Raw genomic sequence first — 23,578 nt, forward strand, 5'->3', positions numbered from 1 at the left:
ATATATGAAACAGGTTGTGTCTCTATTGATGAAATGTGGCCAGAGGTTCATAGGCACCCAACCCTGCATGTCCCCTAGGAACAATAGTTCAGTATTTACTAATTCAGTGTTTGCAGTGACTTTCTTGAACATAATGACCCTAAGTATCAAGAATTAGCTATATGTCTTTTCACCTGGGTATGTTCAAGATTTTTCTCTTTATTTGATTTCCATTGTTTTGATTATGATGGTTTTTAGATTTGATTTTTTTTTGTATATTTACTGAATGAAGTTTGCTGAATTTCTTGGGTCTGTGGTTTTGGTCTTTTATTAATTACGTAAAAGTCTCAGCCATTACCTCTTCAAATATTTCTTCTGCTCCATTCTTGTTTTTCTGGGACTCTGTGTGTTAGGCCATAAGATAACTATTTCATAGATCTTGGAGTTGACTTACTTTATTTTAACTTTTTTCCTCCTTGAATTTTAGTTTGCATTTATATTAACTTGTCTTTAGTTTTACTGATTTTTCCCCTCAGCCCCATTCAGACTGCTAAGTCCACTGAAACAGTTTTTGATCATTGCTGTCTTATTTATTTTTTTAAGTGTCCACTTGACATTTAAATTCTTTGTAGTTTTCATCATCTGCTCATGAACACTGTTCATCTTTTTTTTTTTAATTTTTTTTAACATTTATTTATTTTTGAGACAGAGAGAGACAGAGCATGAACGGGGGAGGGGCAGAGAGAGAGGGAGACACAGAATCGGAAGCAAGCTCCAGGCTCTGAGCCATCAGCCCAGAGCCCGACGCGGGGCTCGAACTCGCGGACCGCGAGATCGTGACCTGAGCTGAAGTCGGACGCTTAACCGACTGAGCCACCCAGGCGCCCCTGTTCATCTTTTTTTTTTTTAACAGGACCCATTAACTTATTTCTTTTATCCTTATTATACAGGTCCCCATCTGATAATTTCAACATTTGGTAGATTTAGCTCACCACAGTGCTCAAATTATCTGATAATAAAACCAGAGCCTTCCTTTAAGTGGGGCTTCGGATCTGAATGCTGGAGTTTTTGTCTCAGTTTTCCTGCCCTCATTTGTCTGTCAAGAGCCTCTATACTTGAAACGTAGGAGAGGTGGTCTCTCTAGGCATGTCTGTCCCTTCTCGGACCACTCAATGAAGGTTCTCGAATAGTTGTTGACTCCTCTCATTCTGGGTATTCTGTAGCTTTTGTGTCTTATGTTTGGGGCATAGGGTGTCTCAGCTTTCCTGTCTTGCTGCTTATCTCTCTTGTGACTACTCAGTAGGGACTCACGGAAAAGAGTTGGTGAGTGGATGTAGATTTTGTTTGTTTGTTCGAAGCTCCAAGGTCTTCTAAATCTTCATGCCAGCTCACTCTGGCTTTGTAAAATTAGGGAAATAGTTGTTTTCCTTCCCATGTCGATGGTAGCTTCCTCCTATCCCTGCTCTGTGAGGATAAAAGGAGATATGGGACTCTTCCAGGAGAGAATCATAATTTTTCTGGATTTCACTGGATTATGTTTCTTTGTGACTTCAGCTCTCAAATAGGCTCAGAAAAAAAACCTATTGTTTTGTGGATTGTGCTGCTTTTTTTTATTTTTTATTTTTTAGGAAGGGAGAGACATTCTTCTGAGAGTTTTTATGTCTCAAATGGAAGCAAAGTCTCTCTTGTATCTTTCAACTCTTCTTTTCCTTTGATTTTTCTCTTTATCATACTATTACTTCAAATCCTCCTCGGTTTAAAAACAAACAGGAAAGTCCCAGTAAGCTAATGGATAAGGCACTGGCCTCCACGACTCTTCCTTGACCATACATCCTTTTTTCCCTCTAGGGCCATCAATATTTATTCTCTTCTCCCCCAAACTAGAAAAACTTCCCCTTGCTTTCTCCATTTCTTTTGCCTTCTAGTCTTTTCTCAACTTACTGATGTTTAATTTCAAATGACTGTTTCTGTGACTTCCAATTACCAAGGCAACCACTTTTCAATTTGTATTTTATTTTGACCTATCTGCACTCAAAACATTTGAACTGGTTTTTTTTTGAAACTGCGTTATTGCCTGGTTTTACACCTCGGAAAAGTCCTCCTTCTCAGTGTATCTTCAGCATGCTGTTTTTCTAGAGTTCTTCCAACGAGTTCCTTTCATGCACTACACATTTCCTGTGGGTCATCTCATCTGTGCCCATCAGCTTCAGCTTTTCAGTGAAGACTCAACTTGTATCTCCAACTCAGATCTCCATCCCACCCTCCAGTGTTGTATATTAAACTGCTTTCAATCATCAGATGCTCCTGCTATCGTATTGAAAACCACACTGTCCTCTATGTGGTTTTCCCAACTAGGAAACTGGAAATCATCCTCAGTTCTTACCTTTTCGTTAATCAAATCAATCACCTGGTCCTGTTCGTTCACCGCCCAAGCATTTCTCTAACCTCGTTCTCTTCTCTGGCCCCATTGCCACATCTCTAAAGCTACGGCACCTGACCCTTCGCTGTGGTTATACCTTCTTTACTGGTCTCCCTGTGTTGTGACCAGCCCTCCACTCTGCTGCCAGAGATACTTTCTAAAATGACAATCTGATTAGATTTCCCCTCTTTGAAACCTGTGATTGTTTCCTGTTCATCTATAATGCTTAGCACATAAGAGACCTTCAATAGTTTTGAAAGAATGAAAGGTAAAACTCAAAAATTATACTGAAGTGTATTCAATGTCTTGCTCTCTGATTCTTGTCCATTTTTCCAACTCGCCCTTCTATTTTTCTGCCCTTAGCCCTCCGTACTCTGGCAATGATCAAATCTTTTATAGTTTCAGGATTAAGCTTCTTTGCCGTTGACATGTTGTTCCTTTTTTTCCTGATACTTGCCTTGTTGACTGTCCCCAGGAAAACCAGGTGGTGTTTTCCTTCAGTTCTAATGAGCTTTGGTGAAATCTCCACCCTACCAATTCCTTATTGATTTGCTTATAGATTAGATTCCCATAAATGATACGCTCCTAAAAGGGGAACTTTGCCTTTCCTATTTAGTATCTCAGCATCTAGTAAATTGTCTGGCACATGATGAAAGCTCAAAAAAGTAGCAAGATAGGGTGTCAATTCAACCGAGGTTATGACATACTAAACCAGGAACAGGCTGTGACATGCCAGAGCCTGCCGTTGGCTTATGTATTATTTATTAAGGATACTTTTCTTTGATCGGAAGGAAATCATTTAAGACTGGAAAAATATTTAGGAAAGCAGTGATGAGGGGCGAAGATGATAGGGACATAATAATTGTTTTCTATTTTTGTTTTGTGTTTCCTTTGCAGAAGAGGTAATGAATAAAGAAAGCATTGGAGAAAAATAGTTTTGAGACTTTTTTTTTTTTTTCCAGAATAGTTATATGGTGAAGGTTGAGCAGACAGGAGAAAATCTCACAGGTCCATCATTAATGTAGTTTAGGCAGCAGGAGGAAGTTTTGCTGATTTTAGAGCTTGCCAGAGGGTTTGGACGGTCTAGGTCAGATCAACAGCTGGGGGCAACGTAGGTAAAGAAAGTGCAGGGAATTGTAAGAGTAGAGAGAAAAGTCAAGGATATGTCAGCAATAACACAGTCGCAGCTGACTTGATGAGATAAGGTACTTTTCATGGCTCTTTAAATTTTGCTTCGTTTTATAACTTGATGCGTTTGTGAAACAGAGTAATCAGAACACCTTAATGATTGACTTTGTGGTTTTAATGAGGAGTTAAGTTTTTTTTTATGAAACACGTTTACAGATGCATTGTGGACCTCAGTTCTTGTGTGGTCTGTTTTCTCGGATGATATTGTTGTTCTGTTTTTATCCATCTGCAGGGTCATACCTGAGGCAATGATGGGAGGTATCCCAGGCTTGGCTCCTGGAAGGGAATGGCTTGTCTTTGGGAGGCTGCCCTCGTATTTCTGGATTAAAGAAAGATGTGGATTAACCAGAAAAATAAGAAAGCATGTGGGAATCAGTCATAATATCTTTAGGTAAAACAACTAAAGACATTTTGCCTGTTGTTTTCAAAACGAGAAACCAGCCCCAGCGGGCTCTCCACCATGTGATAAAAACAAGAGAAAAAAATTTTTATCAAGTTACAAAATGTAACAACAATGTAGCAGGGATTCCTGCTGCATTGTGCTCCACTATGTGAGTCTTAAGTGAGTCTTAAGCACATAAGACTTAAGCACATGAGCACTCACTATGTGAGTCTTAAGGTCTTGCTTGACCTCTCCGTAGCCCAGTGTTCTTGTCTGTAAAACAATAGGAATGACACTTGCCCTTCTTACTTCATAATGTTGTGAAAGGTAAATTTGATACAGTATCTGAAAGTATTTTTGAATAATTTAAAGTGTTACATGAAAGTAAGTTATTATTCTTGGGTCATTATATTATATTATATTATATTATATTATATTATATTTTACTTTATTTATGGTCTAGATTCTGGTCTCACCCAACTTTCTTAGGTGGAGTTCTCTAGTTGCAAGACATGGAATAGGAAATTGGAGGCATGCCATGTAGATGAGATCACTAGCTTGAGGTCGGAGTCGGGGACAGGCGAGTTTGAACTCCAAGTATACGGTTTCATATTGGGTGACATTGGCCAATTGGCTTTTCTATGCCTCAGTTTTTTGTTTTTATTCTGTAAAATGGAAATAATAATAGAACCCACCTCATAAGTTGGTGTGAGGCTTATATTAAAACATAAAATAATACATGAGATAATTTGGATGAATTCTTAATAGAGTGCGTGGGTCATTGTAGGCATGTGATAAAGATTAGCTTCAGGAAGGAAGATATCTCAACTACTCTGGATAAATGGCTGGGACCTTGGCAATGAGCTCTGGAAAGAATTGTTGCATTGGTGAATATAAATTTTATAAAGCCAGGCAAATGCTTCTTCTTCTTTTTTTTTTTTTTTTTTTTTTTTTTAAGACTGGTAGATCCATCAAAAGCCTTTATTAAGATCTTTTCCCTCAATGGTTGTTATTTTCCAAACTGAAGACCCTGTCAGATTCTGAACGTAATTGTTCCTTAGGATTGGCCCAGAAAGCACAAGTGGATAACATGATATTATGTTCAGTAGGCATTGTGATTAGTGGGAAAGACTTTTTTCATTCATTCATAACCCTCTACTCATCTTACCATGTGAAAACAAGGAAAATAAATCGAGTAACAACAACAGAAGAGCCTACACACACACACACACACACACACACACACAAATATATATATGTATATTACATATAATATATATATACCTATACATACACATATACCCACATATATATCTCATACATATACGTAATCTTTTAAATATAAGTATATATGTATTCATGTGTATTTATATATGTAAATATACATTTACAGAGCACCCAATATTACCAAGTGTTACAGACAATATAGTGATGATGAATAACTAAATTAGACATAGATTTTTTTTATTTACAAAGTGTTACGACCTATTCTGAGTATTTTATATATCTTAACTGATTTATTGCTCATATTATAAGGCAGATAAATGTTACCATTCACACGTTACAGGTGAGGAAACTAAGGCTCAGAGATATTCAGGAACTTGGTCACACAAATCATAAGAGTGGACTGGAATTTGAACCTAGCTGACCTAGGTATGGTGCCCACTCTATGAAGCAATAGAACTAATAGCTAGTTGTTAGCGAAAAGTAAGTGATGCAACAAATTCATATTGAGACGGAGAAGAATAGAACATCTGCTCAACCCAAATCTCTATCAAGTGAGATCTCTGACAGCTTAACAAACCAAGATTAATGGGAGGAGAATGTGAATTTTTGTTTTAAATGTTAATGTACTCAGTGTCCCCAGTGGATGATTAATAAAGTTGAATTAATTATTCCTGGAAAAACAAATATAGACATCCCATTTTCTATAACTCTACTGCTCTAGATCAAATGGAATTATCACATGGAGAATTGGAATCAAAGGAATACATTGTTGTGCATTTTGCATGTTAATTTGCTTATTTATTTATTTATTTATTTATTTATTACTGTTTATTTTTTGAGAGAGAGAGACAGAGCATGAGCACGGGAGGGGCAGAGAGAGACACACACACAGAATCTGAAGCGGGCTTAAGTATCCAAGCTGACAGCACAGAGCCCAACGCAGGGCTCGAACCCACAAACCGTGTGATCATGGCCTGAGCCGAAGTCAGACGCTGAACCCACTGAGCCACCCAGGTGCCCCTCATGTTAATTTGTTTTAATGCTTTCAGTTTAGATTATTCAAATATACATACCCAGGCATGTAGAGTTTAAAGAAATGTGAGAATTGGGATGCCTGGGTGGCTCAGTCGGTTCAGCGTCTGACTTCGGCTCAGGCCATGATCTCTCGGTTTGTGGGTTTGAGCCCCACGTTGGGCTCTGTGCTGACAGCTCAGAGCCTGGAGCCTGCTTCGGATTCTGTGTCTTCCTCTCTCTCTTCCCCTTCCCCACTCGCAGTCTGCCTCTCTGTCTCTCTCAAAAGTAAATAAACATTAAAAAAAATAGAGAAATATGAGAATTGATAAGGAAACAACATCCTGCTGTAAGTTTATGTGGGGTTATCCATAATCTCATCCACTTGAAGAAGACCTCACCTCATGGCTTGGAGAAATATATTAATTAAGGAGCAGAAACTAAAGGTAGTTTGTCCATTTTGTGTGTGCGTGTGTGTGTGCGTGTGTGTGTGTACGTGTGTGTGTGTAACCCAAAATACATAGCAAATCTTGGAAGATATTTTATTTTTCTGAAGGGAAGGGTAAAACCTTAAAATTAAGTATTATGGAATCCAAGGTGGAACAAAAAATAAAGGAGAAATCAAATATGGCCAGGGCTGTAGAACTGAGGCATTCTGGTTGCACAGAGCATGGGTCTCTCTCCTTACAGGGTGGATGTCCTCTGTAGTAATCGCCTCACTGCAGTTGGGTCAAGAGAAATCAGAAGAGTTGAGCCACCCAGGACCTTTTATAATTCTCCGAGCCTGTTTTAATCTGTTTATTTGCCTCAAGGTCATATTCCAACATAATTTAGCACTCATTGTCAAACAATGGACAGACACTGCCATTGTCATTGAATGAAGAAATAAAAAGATTGCCTTTAGTCTGCTAAAATTCGTATGCGAGGTTTTGTTTGTTTTTTTTTTTTTTTTTTTCTTTACTCAATGTTTCAAATGCCCTGTACTTCCATCTGATTGGACATTGTAGGCCTTGTGTTCGATCTCTGAATCCTCAGTGGGCTCCGACCTGAGATCACGTTGATTGGCTCAGTCCTGGATCAGATGTCCCAGCCTAGGAGTGGGCGGGCTTGGCCTCAGCTTCCTGAACCTGAAGGCTCCTGTGGGCAGCTGGGAAATATTCATATTTTAAGAACACTAATCCACCTCTTGTAATTTTCTAGAGATATTTATTTCCAATCTATGGTCCAATCTATGGACTAAAATAGTTTTTCAGCTTTCCTTGTGGGGAATGGTTTTTTGATTTGTGTGGTTTTTTATTATTATTATTATTATTTTAATGTTTATTTTTGAGAAAGATAGAGACAGAGCATGAGAGGGGAGGAGCAGAGAGAGAGGGAGACACAGAATCTGAAACAGGCTCCAGGCTCCGAGCTGTTAGCACAGAGCCCGATGTGGGGCTTGAACCCACCAGCCGTGAGATCATGACCTGAGCCAAAGTGGGACACTTAAGCAACTGAGCCACCTGGAGCGCCCCTTCTTGTGTGGAATGGTTTTATTCCTTACGTTCTTTTTCTCCCTTCTCCCTAAAAATGTCATTTTACCTCTTCTTTTAGCATGTATTGTGATCATAGCTACTTGTAAAAATTTTGAATGATTTGAGATACCATAATTTTTGCATGAATATATAATTTTTGAAGGACTGTTTGATGAAGAAATGCACGATTGTTAAGAATGAGAAAGGGTGGGACAGGCTGTGGAGGAAGGAAAAAAAATGTGAATTCTGTTCTAAAACCCATGCTGTTTGGACTCGCCTGAAATTACCGAAATTACTGAAATTACAGAAGATACTGTTTTCCTAAAACTCTTAACTAAGATAGAGATATGTAAATATCTGTTTTTTTCCAGTTACTTCCCCTCCCCAAGTGATTAAAAGAAAACATCGTAATTCGGCATAAATACATTTTTTTAAATATAACACTTTCATTCCTTGCTGAACAGTTGTGCAAACATTAGCAAAAGGCTTCTTACTAAAGTACGTAAGGCACTTTAACAAAAGCTTAGCTGTTCTCCTGGCTTCTCTTCTCTCTTTGCTCCTATCCATTCCAGAATTAGTGCTTAAGGTATAACTGATCATTTCACTTCCTTGGTCAAAAGCCTTAACTAGTTTCTCACAGGTGTCCCTGTCCAGTTAATTATATTTTGAGGGAGGCATCATGGGATGGTGGACAAACTTGTGTTTTGGAGTCAAAGAGTAATGGGCTCAAATAGCCTCCAAGTCTTACGTCATATGTGGTCTTAGACAAGTCATTGAAACTCTCAGGGTATCAGTGTCAGTAATTCACATCATACCATGTTGTCACAACTATTATGTGTAACAAAAATATTAGCTATGAAATCGTATATAAATCATTCAGTATCTTTATTCATTAGGAATTTCCCATTTTATCTGTTTTTGATCTTACAGTACGTTGTACCATTATTCAAATGTATTTTATTGCAAACTTAATCGCAATTTTCTTATGGACAAGGACTTTTTCTTATAGCCTCTACATGATAGGAACTTAGAAATATATGTTAACTTAATATTTTTTGAAAAAAATCTTATTTTGAGAGAGAGAGAAAAAGAGAGAGTGTGTGTGCACAGTGGTGGAGGGGCAAAGAGAGAGGAAGAGAGAGAGAAAATCCCAAGCGGTCTCTGTGCTCAGTGTGGAGACCTGGGCACGATGTGGGGTTTGTTGTAGGGCTTGATCCCATGACTGTGAGATATTGAGCTAAGCCAAAGTCAAGAGCCTGATGTTTAACCGGTTGTGCTATTGAGGCACCCTAACTTAAAATTAAAGAATACTTGTTTAGCTCCTAAAATGTAAATGTCATTTTATGCGAAATTAAGGCATTGAAAGAGCAGAACATACGTGTGTGTGTGTGTGTGCGCGCATGTGTGTGTCTGTGTATGTGTAAAATGTCTCACCATTGTTTCAAGTGATTCTTGTTTATTTGGTACAGATACCAGAGGGTCCTATTAAGATTTAACCTGGCTTGGGCACCTGGGTGGCTCAGTCAGTTAAGCATCTGACTCTTGGTTTTGGCTCAGGTCATGATCTCACGGTTTGTGTCCTTGAGCCCTGTGTCAGACTCTGTGCTGACAGTGCAGAGCCTGCTTGGGATTCTCTCTCTCTCTCTCCCTTTCTCTCTGTCCCTCCCTTGTTTGTGCTCTCTCTCTCAAAATAAATAAATAAGCTTAAAAAATTAAAGATTTTATCTGTTTCTATAAAAAACCTGCAAAAGAATGAACCTCACACAAAAATAAATTCAAAATGGATGAGAGACCTAAATGTGAGACAGGAGACCATCAAAGTCCTAGAGGAGAAAACAGGGCACAACCTCTTTGACCTCAGCTGCAGCAACTTCTTTCTAGATATGTCTTCAGAAGCAAGGGAAGTAAAAACAAAAAATGAACTATTGAGACCTCATCAAGATAAAAAGCTTCTGCATAGTGAAGGAAAAAAATCAAGAAAACTAAAAGATAACCTGTGGAATGGGAGAAGATATTTGCAAATGACATATCGGATAAAGGGTTGGTATCCAAAATCTATAAAAAACTTAACAAACTCAACACCCAAGAAACAAATAATCCAGTGAAGAAATGGGCAGAAGACATGAATAGATGTTTTCGAAAGAAGACATCCAGATGACCAACAGGTACATGAAAAGGTGCTCACTCATCATCAGAGAAATACAAATCAAAACGATAATGAGATGCCACCTCAGACCTGTCAACATGCCGAAAATTAACAACTGAGGAAACAACAGATGTTGGCGAGGATGAGAAATCCTGCACTGTTGGTGGGAATGCAAACTGGTGCAGCCACTCTGGAAAACAGTATGGAGATTCCTAAAAAAGCTAAAAATAGATCTACCCTACGACCCAGCAATTGCACTACAAGGTATTTATCCAAAGGATACAAAAATGCTGATTTGAAGGAGCACATGCATCCCAATGTTTATAGCAGCACTATCAACAATAGCCAATCCAGGGGCGCCTGGGTGGCTCAGTCGGTTGAGTGACGGACTTCATCTCAGGTCATGATCTCGCAGTTCATGAGTTCGAGCCCCGCATCCGGCTCTGTGCTGACAGCTCAGAACCTGGAGCCTGCTTCGGATTCTGTGTCTCCCTTTCTCTCTCTGTCCCTCCCTTATTCGCACTCGGTCTCTGTCTCTCTCAAAATGAATAAACATCAAAATAAAATAAAAACAATAGCCAATCATAACGGAATACTATTTGGCAATCAAAAATAATGAAATCTCACCATTTGCAACAACGTGGATGGAGTGTATTCTGTCACAGCGAAATAAGTCAGCCAGAGAACAAACAGACGGTTGCTGGAGGGTAGGTGAGGGGGGATGGGCTAAATGGGGGATGGGCCTTACGGAGGCCACTTTTCAGGATGACGACTGGGTGTTCTATGTGAGTGATGAATCACTGGGCTCTACTCCTGACACTAGTAATTCATTGTATGCTAACTAACCAGAATTTAAATAACTAAATTGAAAACCATAAAGATTTTACCTGGTTCTATAAAATAACTTACAAATTACCTCCGTGTATGCTTTTGAGGAATCTGTTTTTTTATTCTCGTGTTCACCTTGCTCCATAGTTTAGTTCTATTACTTCATTGAAAAGCTCTCCGTACTTGAAGCTGCTCAGTGATTCTCCTTGTTCTGTGATAAGTCCCCCCATGTTGGACTGTCCGCCTGCTCATTCCCAGGGAACATCAAGCATTCGATAACTGTTGATGAAAGTAATGTAAAATATTAAGAAGGCCTTAAGGTGAATGACATCCGTGCAAAAGGGGAGACAGATAGAGTGCCCCAAATAATCCGTACGTTTGAAAATGCCCACATAAATTTAATACTGGTGGAAAAATTGTATAACTGTTAAAGAAAGCTCCTCAGAATGCTTTCTTTCCCCCATTTATATTAAGTGGCTTCATTTTAGAAAATATAATTTTTTATAGTGGAAAAACCACCTGGAGATTTTTTTATCACTTTTTTTTTTCCTATTGCTGCTACTTCTTAACTCCAGTGTCCCTAAGGTAATTAGTGGGCTGAAATTTACATCATCGGCTTTGAGATTCTGTGAATATGAAGGAATAGCATTGTATGGTGACATATTGTGATGAGCATAGCAAAGCATATAAACTTGTGGAGTCACTATGCTGTGCACCCGAAAGTAATGTCACATTGTGTGTCAACTGTACTCGGATAAAAACAAATTATTTTAACTATTAATGATGTGATTTTGGGTCGCTCAGTCAGTTAAGTGTCCCACTTCGGCTCAGGTCATGATCTCGTGGTCCACTGGTTCAAGCCCCGGGTCAGGCTCTGTGCTGACAGCTCAGAGCCCGGAGCCTGCTTCAGATTCTGTGTCTCCCTCTCTCTCTGCCCCTCCCCACTCGCACTCTGTCTCTCTCTCAAAAATGAATAAACATTAAAAAAAATTAAAAAAAATTTTTTTTTTTAACGTTTATTTATTTTTGAGACAGAGAGAGACAGAGCATGAACAGGGGAGGGGCAGAGAGAGAGGGAGACACAGAATCTGAAACGGGCTCCAGGCTCTGAGCTGTCAGCACAGAGCCCGACGCGGGGCTCGAACTCACGGACTGTGTGATCGTGACCTGAGCCGAAGTCGGACGCTTAACCGACCGAGCCACCCAGGCACCCCAACGTTAAAAATTTTTTTAAAAAAGATGTGATTTTTTAATGACAAGTTTTTGTCGAGTCCCAATTCTTACTGTACTGCCACAATTTCCAACAAAATTTTGGAGATTTATGCAGATGATGGGATTATTTGGGGGATGATGCTTTAAATACACATATATTTATATATATGTGTATATATGTATAACATATATACACATATATGTATAAACATAAACGTTAAATATATATATGTGTATATATATTTAACGTTTATGTTTATTTATTTCTGAGAGAGAGAGAGACAGAGTGCAAGCAGGGGAGGGGCAGAGAGAGAGGGAGACACAGAATCGGAAGCAGGCTCCAGGCTCTGAGCTGACAGATATTCCAACATTATGGAAGTTGTTCTAAAAGTGCTGGTCGAGTGCAAGATGAATATCTTTGACTGGAGTACATCAGAGACAATATGGTGAAGTCCGTATTTTGCTATATCTAGAGATGAATAATATCTGGTCATTGATTGCTTCATTTTTGATGCTAAAATTGGTTGTTGGTTTATGGTGATGGTATCTTGACTCATCTGTGATTTTCCCTTTGAAATTAAAAAGTCTGTGTGATTACTTGGGTATCAAACAGCATTCACTTCCTCATCAACCAGTCACGTTTGACGGCTTTATGTCAATTGATAATCCTTGCCAGAAATAATTCATTAAGAATGGCAAGATGATGGCTTTATATTCTACCATTTTGTCTAAATTCATTAGCCGTAATTCTTCCATAAATAGAACTTGCTTTGACCAACTGCACTTATTTTCTTATCTTGAATAGCTTCTTCTAAATGACAGGGTACACGTAGAAACAGTTTTCACCGTATTACGTCATTGGTAGACACTTTCCTCTACTTGAAAAGCCAAAGGCATGATTTTATTTATTTTATTATTTTAGTTTTTAAAGGCATGATTTTACATTTAACATCAGAACCATTTTTCCCTCACGACTCTAAAATACATCTCAATAAGGCAGTTATTAAAAATACTTTGAAAATTAAATAAATTTAGGAAACTGGTATGTTAGGAAAGTTTTCATGAGTTTGTAAAGTGATGCATTGCTCCTCAGCTACTTCTCAATATCTTCCTTACTCTGGATCATACCAAATACTTCTTGCATATTTGATTTTACGTTTCTTAGAAATTTAAATTTAAATGTTCTTTCTTTCTCAACTCATGTCTCCAAAATTTTTATATTCCCCTACATATTAATAGAAAACCCATTCTTTTAAAAAAATTTTTTTTAAATGTTTTATTTATTTTTGACACAGATGGAGACAGAGCGTGAGCAGGGGCGGGGGCAGAGAGAGAGGGAGACACAGAATCCAAAATAGGCCCCAGGCTCCGAGCTGTCAGCGCAGAGCCTGACTGGGTGCTCGAACTCGCAAACCGTGAGATCATGACCTAAGCCGAAGTCGGATGCTTAACCGACTGAGGCGCCCCTAGAAAACCCATTCTTATAAGGGTCTGGGATCTGACTCCCAAGAGCTTTAAGTAGAAGATGTGAAGAATGGAAAGACAAAGACAACTTTCATTGTTTCTTGATCAAATGTTGTACATGACCTTCACTTCCATATTTGTACATGTTGTACATAACCACAGATTTTTTTTCTTATTTTGTTTCTTTTTGGAGATTTTTATGTTTTCTGTCTTTTTAAGTAGCAGATGTAAAAGTTAAAAAGGTGTAACTCTTGTAGTCAATATGGAGCAGATAGTCCATATCACAGTGTGTCAAGCTCCTCAAGGATGCTCTGTATTTGGAGAAAGGCTTCCGGGAGTTTTTTGTTTGTTTGTTTTGTTAACCATAGTGTATCCTCACTCTTCACTCTGATATTTGAGAAACATAATACAGAGTTTAAAGTAATTAAATGTTATTATGAGTTTCATCTGGCAAGATTAAGCTATTTAAGTTTTCCAAGGCATTATTTTTCTTAAATTTTAAAAAATGTTTTATTTATTTTTGAGACAGAGAGAGACAGAGCATGAACGGCGGGGGGGGGGGGGCAGAGAGAGAGGGAGACACAAGCTCTGAGCTGTCAGCACAGGGCCCGACGCGGGGCTGGAACTCACAAACTGTGAGATCATGACCTGAGCCGAAGTTGGACGCTTACCTGACTGAGCCACCCAGGCACCCCAAGTTTTCCAAGGCATTATTGCCTATTATTCTTTAGTAATTCTTGCCAAACTGTTCCCTGTGTAATCCCCAATTATAACAAACCATCCCTTGTTCAGACTAATAGGATATGGTGGACAGTCTGGGTGGCAAAATATTTTGAAACAAATTCTACACACACACACACACACACGAATTATTTTTCTCTAAAAGCAGATATATGACTAAAGCGGCAAGAAATAATTGTTACATAATAAAGTTGGGGATAAAATCTTCCTTAATGAAGTGATACCTTTTAGTTAGCTCACCGTTAATAAATCGTCCGTGTTTCCGGAGTCCTTGAGAGGATTTGAAAATAGTTGGCTCCGTGAGGGAATTCATCATCTTTGCAAACCATGCTTGCCCTGTTTGATCTTTTTTGGAAAATCGTTGGTGCAAAGGAAAATTTCCTAAGTTTTAATAAAGTTTTACTGTTTAGCTCTCTGCACGCCTTTCCAAAGGACCATACACATCCATCGATGCAAGCCTTAATTGTTGGCACAAGGATGTTGATTTGATTATGGGCTAATAATAGAAACTATATGGAGTGAAGTGAGTGAAAAAACTGTCACCCTGTGCATGTAACGTCTAAAAAGGCAATGTGACTCTGTGCAGGGCCAATTACGTGGATTAAGATGGGTCTTTGTTGGGGCGCCTGGGTGGCTCTGTCAGTTAAGCGACTGACTTGGGCTGAGGTCATGATCTCACGGTTCCCGGGTTGGAGCCCGTGTGGGGCTCTGTGCTGCCAGTGTGGAGCCTGGAGCCTGCTTTGGACTCTGTGTCTCCGTCTCTCTCTGCCCCTCCCCCACTCGCACTCTCTCTCAAAAATAAATAAACATTTAAAAAAGAAAAAAAGACTGAGCTCTGGAACCACAGAGAGCTGTCTCCAGTCTCCACCGGGTACCGGAACCTCAAGGTCTCTGAGCCTCAGTTTACCCATCTGCAAAATAAGTGTGACGCTCAGAGTGCATGCATTATAGGGCTGTTGCAAGAATCAAATGACGTAATGCCTACAAACGTGCTTAGAAGTGCCTCGCAAGGTGGCTTCATTAACTCCCATCACCTAAACTCCATCGTCTTGCTGGTGAGAACCAGAAGCTCTGATCTCTTCTGTTACTGTCAGACTCACGTAGTTCACTCCTATTTACCGTTGCCACGTGGGTATCACAAAAACACTGCACATTTAACAGGTGCAACCTGGAAGCTTGTATTTCGTTCCTCAAAACTGCGTTTGCATTTCCTGCCCCACCTTTCCTTTCTCAGTAAATGGCACCACAGACCATTGATTTACTTAGGCCAGAAATCTCAAATAGGTTTTTCGTTTTTCATTTCCCCTCACCTTCCTCATTCAGTTCATCAGCAAGGCTTCATAGCTGAGTCAAGTGGTTCGCCCTGTAGGTTGCTCTACATACACCGTTTGCTTCTTGGTAAACTTGCGAGTCTAAATCTGCCACGTTTTCTGTCACACAAGACTAAAGTGTGAGGCCACACCTGTAGGGCTCCTGTACCCTATGCTTCTGGTTGCTTTCCATCAATGGGGAGTCTTGTTAAGGGTTAAGAAGGAGAGAAGAGAGAAGTCATATAATAGTTAGTTCCTCCCTCCTCCTTGTGAGGTCAAGGCTGCATTGAGCTGGCTCTGTCCCTCCACCCAGGGTCACTGTTCTACTCAAGAGAGATGACTTTATATGACTCTCCTTCCAGTGTCTGGTGATGGCTGTGTGTCCTCATCCCTTCACGCCTGATGGTAGAATCAGCCTGCTCCTAAATCCATAGCTCTTGATAAAACATTTGTCATCATCTCATTTTGAGAATGCCTGTATTTCTACTGGGACTTTTTCTGATACAGACCCTAAGCTTGGGCTTTCTTGGTGATTAACCACAATAAAATTCCCATTTTGCGTATTGTGGTTAACTGGTTAACTAGCCTTACGCCCGCCATGTTGGAACATGGGGTTCATGTGTCTCAGAATTTTAACTGAAAGTCTGGCATGACCCTTCAGTTCCTTGGTTTCTCCTCAAATTGTCACAGACTTCTGCAGTTCCTGCAGGATTTCTGCCTTGGAGAGGAGGGGATGAGGTGGGAGGAAGCCACCATACGTGCTCGTTTGGCTGCTTGATTTCCTTACCTTTACCTCCTTCTTCAGTTCCCACTCCACTTGGAGCAAAAGCGGGGAAGAGTCCCCACTGCCTCTTGCTTTCTGGTTGTGACTTCTTTTTGATGTTCTCCATCTTGAGAAGACATTTCCCCTCTCCAATTATCTGAAGCTGAATGTTACCATAGCTGAACTTTGCTGAGAATTGTGATCTATTGGAGGGAGGAATAAATAGACACACATTTAATAGTTTCAAAATTTCATCACTGGTTATACATAGGTCAGATAATTATAACTTATCCTTCTAATGGCTTCCTAGTTGCATATAATATGTAGATTGGTTAACATCACTTGCATGTCCAGCAAGGTCTGGCTCCTATTTATATTTCTAACCCAAGTTCCCAGTATTCTCCTCTGGGGCTATACTTAGGTCACAGCCAAACTCCTTTCCTTTCCTTTCCTTTCCTTTCCTTTCCTTTCCTTTCCTTTCCTTTCCTTTCTATAAAACTATGTCCTACCTCGGGACCTTTGTACATGCTGTTCTTTCTGCCTGGAACAATTAATTTCTTTTGCTCTTTGCATGGCTAAACAATTTTTTTACTAGTCTCATTAAAAAAAATTTCCATCTTTCCTAACCTTCCCCCACAAACTTGTCCCTTAAAATTCTTCTCTATACTATTCTTCGGGTTCTTCTCTGCATTTTCCATTCTTATCATACTTGCCATTGTTTTATTCATTTCTCAGGTTTGTTTTATTTATCATGTCCAGTAGAAAGATGGTTTTATAATGTCAAGTATAATGTATATATTTGTATACCACTGTATTTCTGGCTTCTAGCACAGTGTCTGGCATAAAGCAAAACCATAATAAATATCTGTAGAATAAGAGGCTGAACAAAGTACAGGGCCTAGTACAATGAGTATCAATGCTCAATAAATGCACATTAGCATTGCTATTATGAAATTCCTTCTAATTACTATGTGATAAACGTGAGAAGATTTACTTACTATAGTTTACTTACTAGAAGATTTACTTACTAGAATCACAATATATGACATGGCATCCTTTCAGTGGAAACGTGTGGTAGGGAAGGTCTTCTCTTGAAGAGATTTGTGGGTTTGGTTTTTGTCTAACCAAGTGGACTCCACTGAGATTCCCTGAAGACCTACACAGTTTTAAATGGAATTAGATAAGCAGACAAAGTGCCTGCTTGGATTGAAAGAGACCGAGAGAGGGGCACCTGGGTGGCTCAGTCAGTTAAGTGTCTGACTTCAGCTCAGGTCATGATCTCATGGTTTGTGAGTTCGAGCCCTGCGTCGGGCTCTCTGCTGTCAGTACAGAGCCCGCTTTGGATCTTCTGTTCCTTTCTCTGTGCCCCTCTCCAGCTTGTGTGCCACCCCCCCAAAAAAAATAAATACACATTTTAAAAAAAGAAAGAGACTGAGAGAGAACAAAATAAAGATGTCTTTGGACTCCCAAATTCTACTGGCAGAAAACAGGTTGAGAACACTATGTAGCTGCAAACGTGGGTTACCTTTCATTAAAAAAAAAAAGCAGGGAAGATCCAAAGAGTGGAACCAGGCATCTAGAGGACAGAGCTGAGAGCCACAGAGAAGCATTCCAACCTTGAGACTTAATCAAGGAACTGCCAACATTTGCTTGTTTGGATTTCATCATTGTTGGGGACTCAGGATCCTGGCCTCCTTTTAACAGCTTTTCATAGTTCCATCTCGCACTGTCTCAGGATTCATCTGTGTGGCCAATAGGCTGTAGCAGAAGTGCTGCTCTGTCATTTCCAAGGTTAGGTTACAAAGGACAGCAGCTTCCATTCTGAGATCTTTCTCCCTCTTTCATTTCCTCATCATTCACTTTCACTAAATATGTTGATATTTGTCCATATGATACCCTTTCAGAACATCTGGATCAGTATTCTTAGAAGGGTTGCTGCGTGTTATATTTTGCATGGCGCAATCCTGAGTTATGCCTGTTTGTCCTAGAATAATTGTTTCCTCATTGGCTACCCAAGTGTTCTGGATTGGATGATAAATTACACGATCACAATTATTAACATCTCTAGCATCCTACACATTCAGCCATATGTCCATTTACATTTTCTTAAACCGTACCATTGTGTGGTGTGTATGCAGGCACGTGTGTGTGTGAGTGTGTGTGTGTGTGTGTGTGTGTGCGTGTGTGTGTGTGAGAGAGAGAGAGAGAGAAGCAGAGACAAAGAAAGCTGGGTTTGCAGGGTGCGTGGGTGGCTCAGTTGGTTAAGCATCTGACTTCAGCTCAGTTCACGATCTTGCAGTTCGTGAGTTCATTCCCTGCATCGGGCTCTGTTCTGATGGCTCAGAACCTGGAGCCTGTTTCACATTCTGTGTCTCCCTCTCTCTCTGCCTTTCCCCCATTTGCACTCTGTCTCTCTCAAAAATAAATAAACATTAAAAAAAGCTGACTTTGCATCTCTCAATTATTTCTCCTCCTTTTTAAATGTTTTTATAATTCTCTCCACCTTCCTGGCCAAAAGTAACTAAGCAGAGTTAGGAAAGTCATAGTCTATAAAAGGTGGCTGCAAAAGGTGTAAGTCCCATGTTCTCATTTGTCTCCTGGAACCTCAACCCTTATAGTAGCATATCCAGGTCTTACAAAAACCAACTTCTATATATAATGCTTCAAGTGTTTTTTTGACCAATTTTATTTCATTTCTTTTTTCTTCCATGCAGGACCTGAAATGTGGAGGGGAAGGACTCAGTCAGTACATTCCTATGTCATGTTTAAACACTGACAAAACATTTGACCAGTACGTTCCTTCATGGTGGATTGAATGCATTTTATTTTATTTTGTTTGTTTCACTCTAGGTTAAATGTGGGGCAATTATAGGTACCAAGCAGCCCGAGTTTGATTCACCTTAAGGATCAGGTTTGTGGGAGACATGACCTCCCTTCCTCCTGAAATTTATCTGTGCCCTTCCATTCCTATTTGACTGTTGGAGATGGGGCCATCATAGTAATGGAAGTATAGCTTGGAACCACGCCTTACTTACCTCTCAGGAAGTATCTAAATTCTTGGTCCAGTGTAGGAGCTTCCAAGATCAGGCTGTGGCACCTGCTGTTTCTCTGTGCCAGGAGAGGAAGTGCAGTAGTGGTGGCTGTGGGTTCAGAGGGGCTCTCAGGGTAGATGGTCTCCCTTTGAATCTCAGGCTTTTATGCCTTATGACCATGTGACCTCAAATAAGATGGTCAACATTCCCCAGCATCGGTTCATCAGTGAAGTAGAAATAATAATACCTCATTGGATTATCTGAAGGGTTAAATGAAATAATAGATATAATGTTTTCAAAAGAGTACCTTGAACATGCTAGGCATCCCATAAGTGTTAGTTAATACTCTATATCAGTGGTTCTCAACAGGGATCAGTTTTGGCCTCAAGAGACATTTGGCAATGTCTGGAGACTTTTTTAAAAAAAATGTTTTTATTTATTTTTGAGACAGAGAGAGACAGAGCATGAGCAGGGGAGGGGCAGAGAGAGAGGGAGACATAGAATCCAAAGCAGGCTCCACGCTCTGAGCTGTCAGCACAGATCCCAACGCGGGGCTCAAACTCATGGACTGTGAGACCATGACCTGAGCTGAAGTTGGACGCTCAACCGGCTGAGCCACCCAGGTGCCCCTGGAGACATTTTTTTTAATTATTATTATCATGACTGGGACTAGGGAAGGGTCTGTTAATGGCATCTGGTGGTTGGGGGCCAGGGATCTTGCTAAACATTCTACAATGCACAGGCCAGCCTCTACAACAAAGGATTATGAGGTTCAAAATGTCAATAGTGCAGAGGTTGAGAAATCCTGTTGTATATATCAATGCTGTTTGCTCATTGTAGTTTTACTTAATTTCTAATCTGACTAGCAGAGAAAATAAGGTATCAGCTGGAGTGGGGCCTGTCTCTCTGTGAAGACAATTCAGTGCCTCAGGGAACATGCCAAGCAGGCAAGATTGTATTTTGCTGAGATGTCATTCAGTGCTCAAGGTGGTATCACGGAGGTATAGGGTAGCATGTTCCCAGCGCCCAACTTTTCTGTGTTAGGACTTCAGACCAGGAAAATGGCCAGGGATGTCTGCAGGACATTATATGCAAGGGAGTTAATTACAGACTCATTTACAATAGTGAGAGTTGGAACAAACCTAAATATCCAACAATAAGAGATTATGCCATGGGGAAAAAAATCGAGCCACATGGAAAATGCCTATAATGTACAAAGTGGTAAATATGGGTTACAAAATAGTATTTACATCATCAGTCTTATTTTGTAAAGAATAAAAAGGTGTATTTTGCTACCTGGCTATGAGGAACGGACCTCAATATTTCATCAGTGTTTGTATCAGGGTTGTGGACTAATGGATGACTATTGTGGGGTTTTTTATACAATTAAATTTTGCATAATGTGCAAACATAAGCATATATTTCTATAATCACAAAAGTAATAAGTATTGTATATGAGGGGAAACAGAGAGTAATAATATGCCACAGGACCTAATTCAAAATGAGCTCATGTCTGGTCTGGTTCCTGGTCTAGGGTCTGACTACTCACTCCAAGGGGACACCAATCTCTAGACTTACCTCTACGTACCTGATAAGGTGTTAAAACTGTGTATTAACCTTTTGATGTGCATTGTGTTTCTTTTTAACTAAGGGAGGTATTCTTAGGAAACCTTTAATTACAAAGAACTACGATTGTAACTAAGAACCTTCCCCCCACCTTTAGGATGATAATCATGAATTCAGCATCTAATTATTTAGATTAAGTTTTTAAGATATTTCATGAGTGCCTTACAATGCTTATCAAAAGAACAAAGAAAGAAACTGAGGAAACCATCTCACTGTGGTTAACACATCATGTTTGATGTTTACTAATGAAATCTGTTTACCTTCATAACTGTATAATAGGGCCATTAAAGACAATAGATACAGTAGTTTAAAAGTAATAAAATTTACAACAAAGTGTATTTAATTTGAAATTGAATTGCCAGCAAATGGTGTCCTAATGAACCCTTGTGTCAATGGAGCTCTAACCAAATTAAGGGAAATCATTTCTATCACAAGAAACTAAATCAGCTGTGAGATCCAAAAAGGCCATTCCTCTGGTGGGGGTACAGTCATTGTCACAGATGGCTCTGCTGATGGAATTAAGCTTAAGTTAGGAGAAATGAAATACAAGATCCTTCTTAATTCAAATGAATTTGGGAACGCAGGCAAATGTTAGAAGCTCAAAATTAAATAAATGAATGAATGAATAAATAAATAAATAAATAAATAAGTGAGTCATAAAAAAGAACCTCAAATAAAGGCAGTAAATGTTAACAGGAGGAAAAAAAAAAAGCCTGGGGAACATTTTTGAAGGTAGAAATAGATCTTGATCTCTGGCCATTGCATTAAAAAAATAAAAAAGTTTATGTCATATCACCTATTCAGCTATTTGAACGATTCCTCTATTTCCAAGTTTCTTCATCAGTTTATAAGATTGAAGGAGTGAGGGGCTGAAAATGAAGTGGCAAAATGTCTTACCAAATATTTGATCTTCGGTAATTTCTGAAACGAGCCACATTTTAATTACTGGGAGATCAGTATTGACTACAGGGAGTCTTGAATTTTATAGAGATCACATTTCAAAAGCTACTCATCTCCCCATCTTTAATCAACGGTAGTTGTGTGGTATTTATCTAATTCTCAGTTAATCTGACACGATGTTTAAGGAAAACATCAAATTGTGTTGTGGTTCCAAAGGCAAACCTTTTCATTATCCCCATTGTCAATTTCTCTTCCTTTTATCTCCTCTCCTCTTGTACCCGCTGCAGAGTGCCAAGTCAACCATTAATTGCACATCGAGATGTCTGGAAAGAAAACAGGCCAGCCAAGCTCTGTACTCTCACAGACGTAACTCACGAATCAAAGGCAGCAGCAGCAGGACCTTGCTGGAAGGTGAGACTCTCATGACTGACTTTTTCTCGGATGCAAAAATGTGAAATGATGAGATCAACGGTTCTTGGCTCGCTGTCCTGGCTGGCTTTTCCTCCTGCTGGGACCCTCTAGAGAAACAGAGTTTCAACAGGACTTGGTAAATATTTTTGAGGAGAATTCTACGCTCAAATAGAAGGGCTAAAATTCTCGACTGTAAAGCATTGGGAATTCCTCAAGAATGGTGTGCACAGTGCCAGGCTGGGTTCCCACTAGACAATGAGGCAGGACTGTCTCCATGCAAATGAGACAGGTTTGAGATTTGATGAATCTTCTGTCTTCTGTCCCTACTCATCTGACACTCGCTTTGAGGAAGGTTGTAAATGCAAGAGAGATTGTGGTATAATTCCTCAGACTGGCATTTCTGCCCCCTAGTCACCATTCGATTATCTTCCAAATTGCTGTGTTTCAGAGAGATAAAGATTTTTTATGGCTTGCTGACTTGAAACAACCACAAGAGCCAGCAAAGAAATGACTAAGCGGCCATGCATAGTAATTCCATTGGTAAATGACAAAATCTTTGTTTGTATGACATTTCCAAAATTACTACAGAAGATGGATCTAAAATACAAAATGTCACATTTGGCATGCAAAACTATCACAATATATTTCAGTATAAAATTCATAGAGGCGTTTAATTTAGAATGTGTTTAATAACTCGGTCTGCCTGCATCAGTAATCCTGCCTTGAGGTTTAAAGAGCTTGTGTTATTTATTCACATGGCGTTAATTTTTAAAAAAAAATATTTTTGGAAACCAACATATTAAGGTTAAGTCTTTATTGTTAATTAAGATTTTCTAATTAAGGCAAAAATAATTGTTATTCTGATTGGTTTTTAAGTATGACTTCTGTGAGAAAACAAAAGAAGTTTAGCAACTTCCACTGTTTATTTAGCTGTGATTTGATTCCAGAAGCATACTATCTATATGGAAATATATATTATCGCTCACAAAATAAAGTCTAGGCAGGATTAAAAGGTACTTAACCGTTGGCTGCAGATTAATGGGTAGCTACTAACTCCAGGAGCCAAGAGAGTACAGTAAACTGCTTCGAAGAACGGCATTATTTTTTGCTTAAAGCACAATGTAATAGAGAATTCTTTGAGGTCAAATGATTCCAAAGACTATTTGGGACTTGTGAGTATAGAAAACATGACTTAATGACATTTGAGTTATTAATAATCCCAGTTTAATTTTTGCTTAATCTGAAACAAGTCCATTAAAAAAAATCTTATCCATTTGGATAAACTTTCCAGCACTTACTAAAAATGAAAATGGCCTATTCCTGTGAGTGGAAGGTAAGCAATGAAGTTCAAATGCCCCATAAAATATTCTTGACTCCTGTTCTTTAGTTACATACAATGTATGCTAAGTTTTAGGTTAAAGCACA

At 39.3% G+C, this 23,578-nt stretch overlaps 1 protein-coding gene across 1 annotated transcript in view; it reads left to right on the forward strand.

Annotated features, from left to right (window-relative positions):
- LOC102949347 overlaps positions 1 to 23,578 on the forward strand; it is a 247,426-nt gene that overhangs the window by 55,825 nt on the left and 168,023 nt on the right. The window contains exon 7 of the mRNA XM_042987577.1: positions 21,959 to 22,153. Within this exon, the coding sequence (XP_042843511.1) occupies positions 21,959 to 22,153 (195 nt within the window). The remainder of the gene's footprint in view (positions 1 to 21,958; positions 22,154 to 23,578) is intronic.

Source organism: Panthera tigris, chromosome B2 (genome assembly GCF_018350195.1).
Source record: "Panthera tigris isolate Pti1 chromosome B2, P.tigris_Pti1_mat1.1, whole genome shotgun sequence".
NCBI lineage: Eukaryota > Metazoa > Chordata > Mammalia > Carnivora > Felidae > Panthera > Panthera tigris.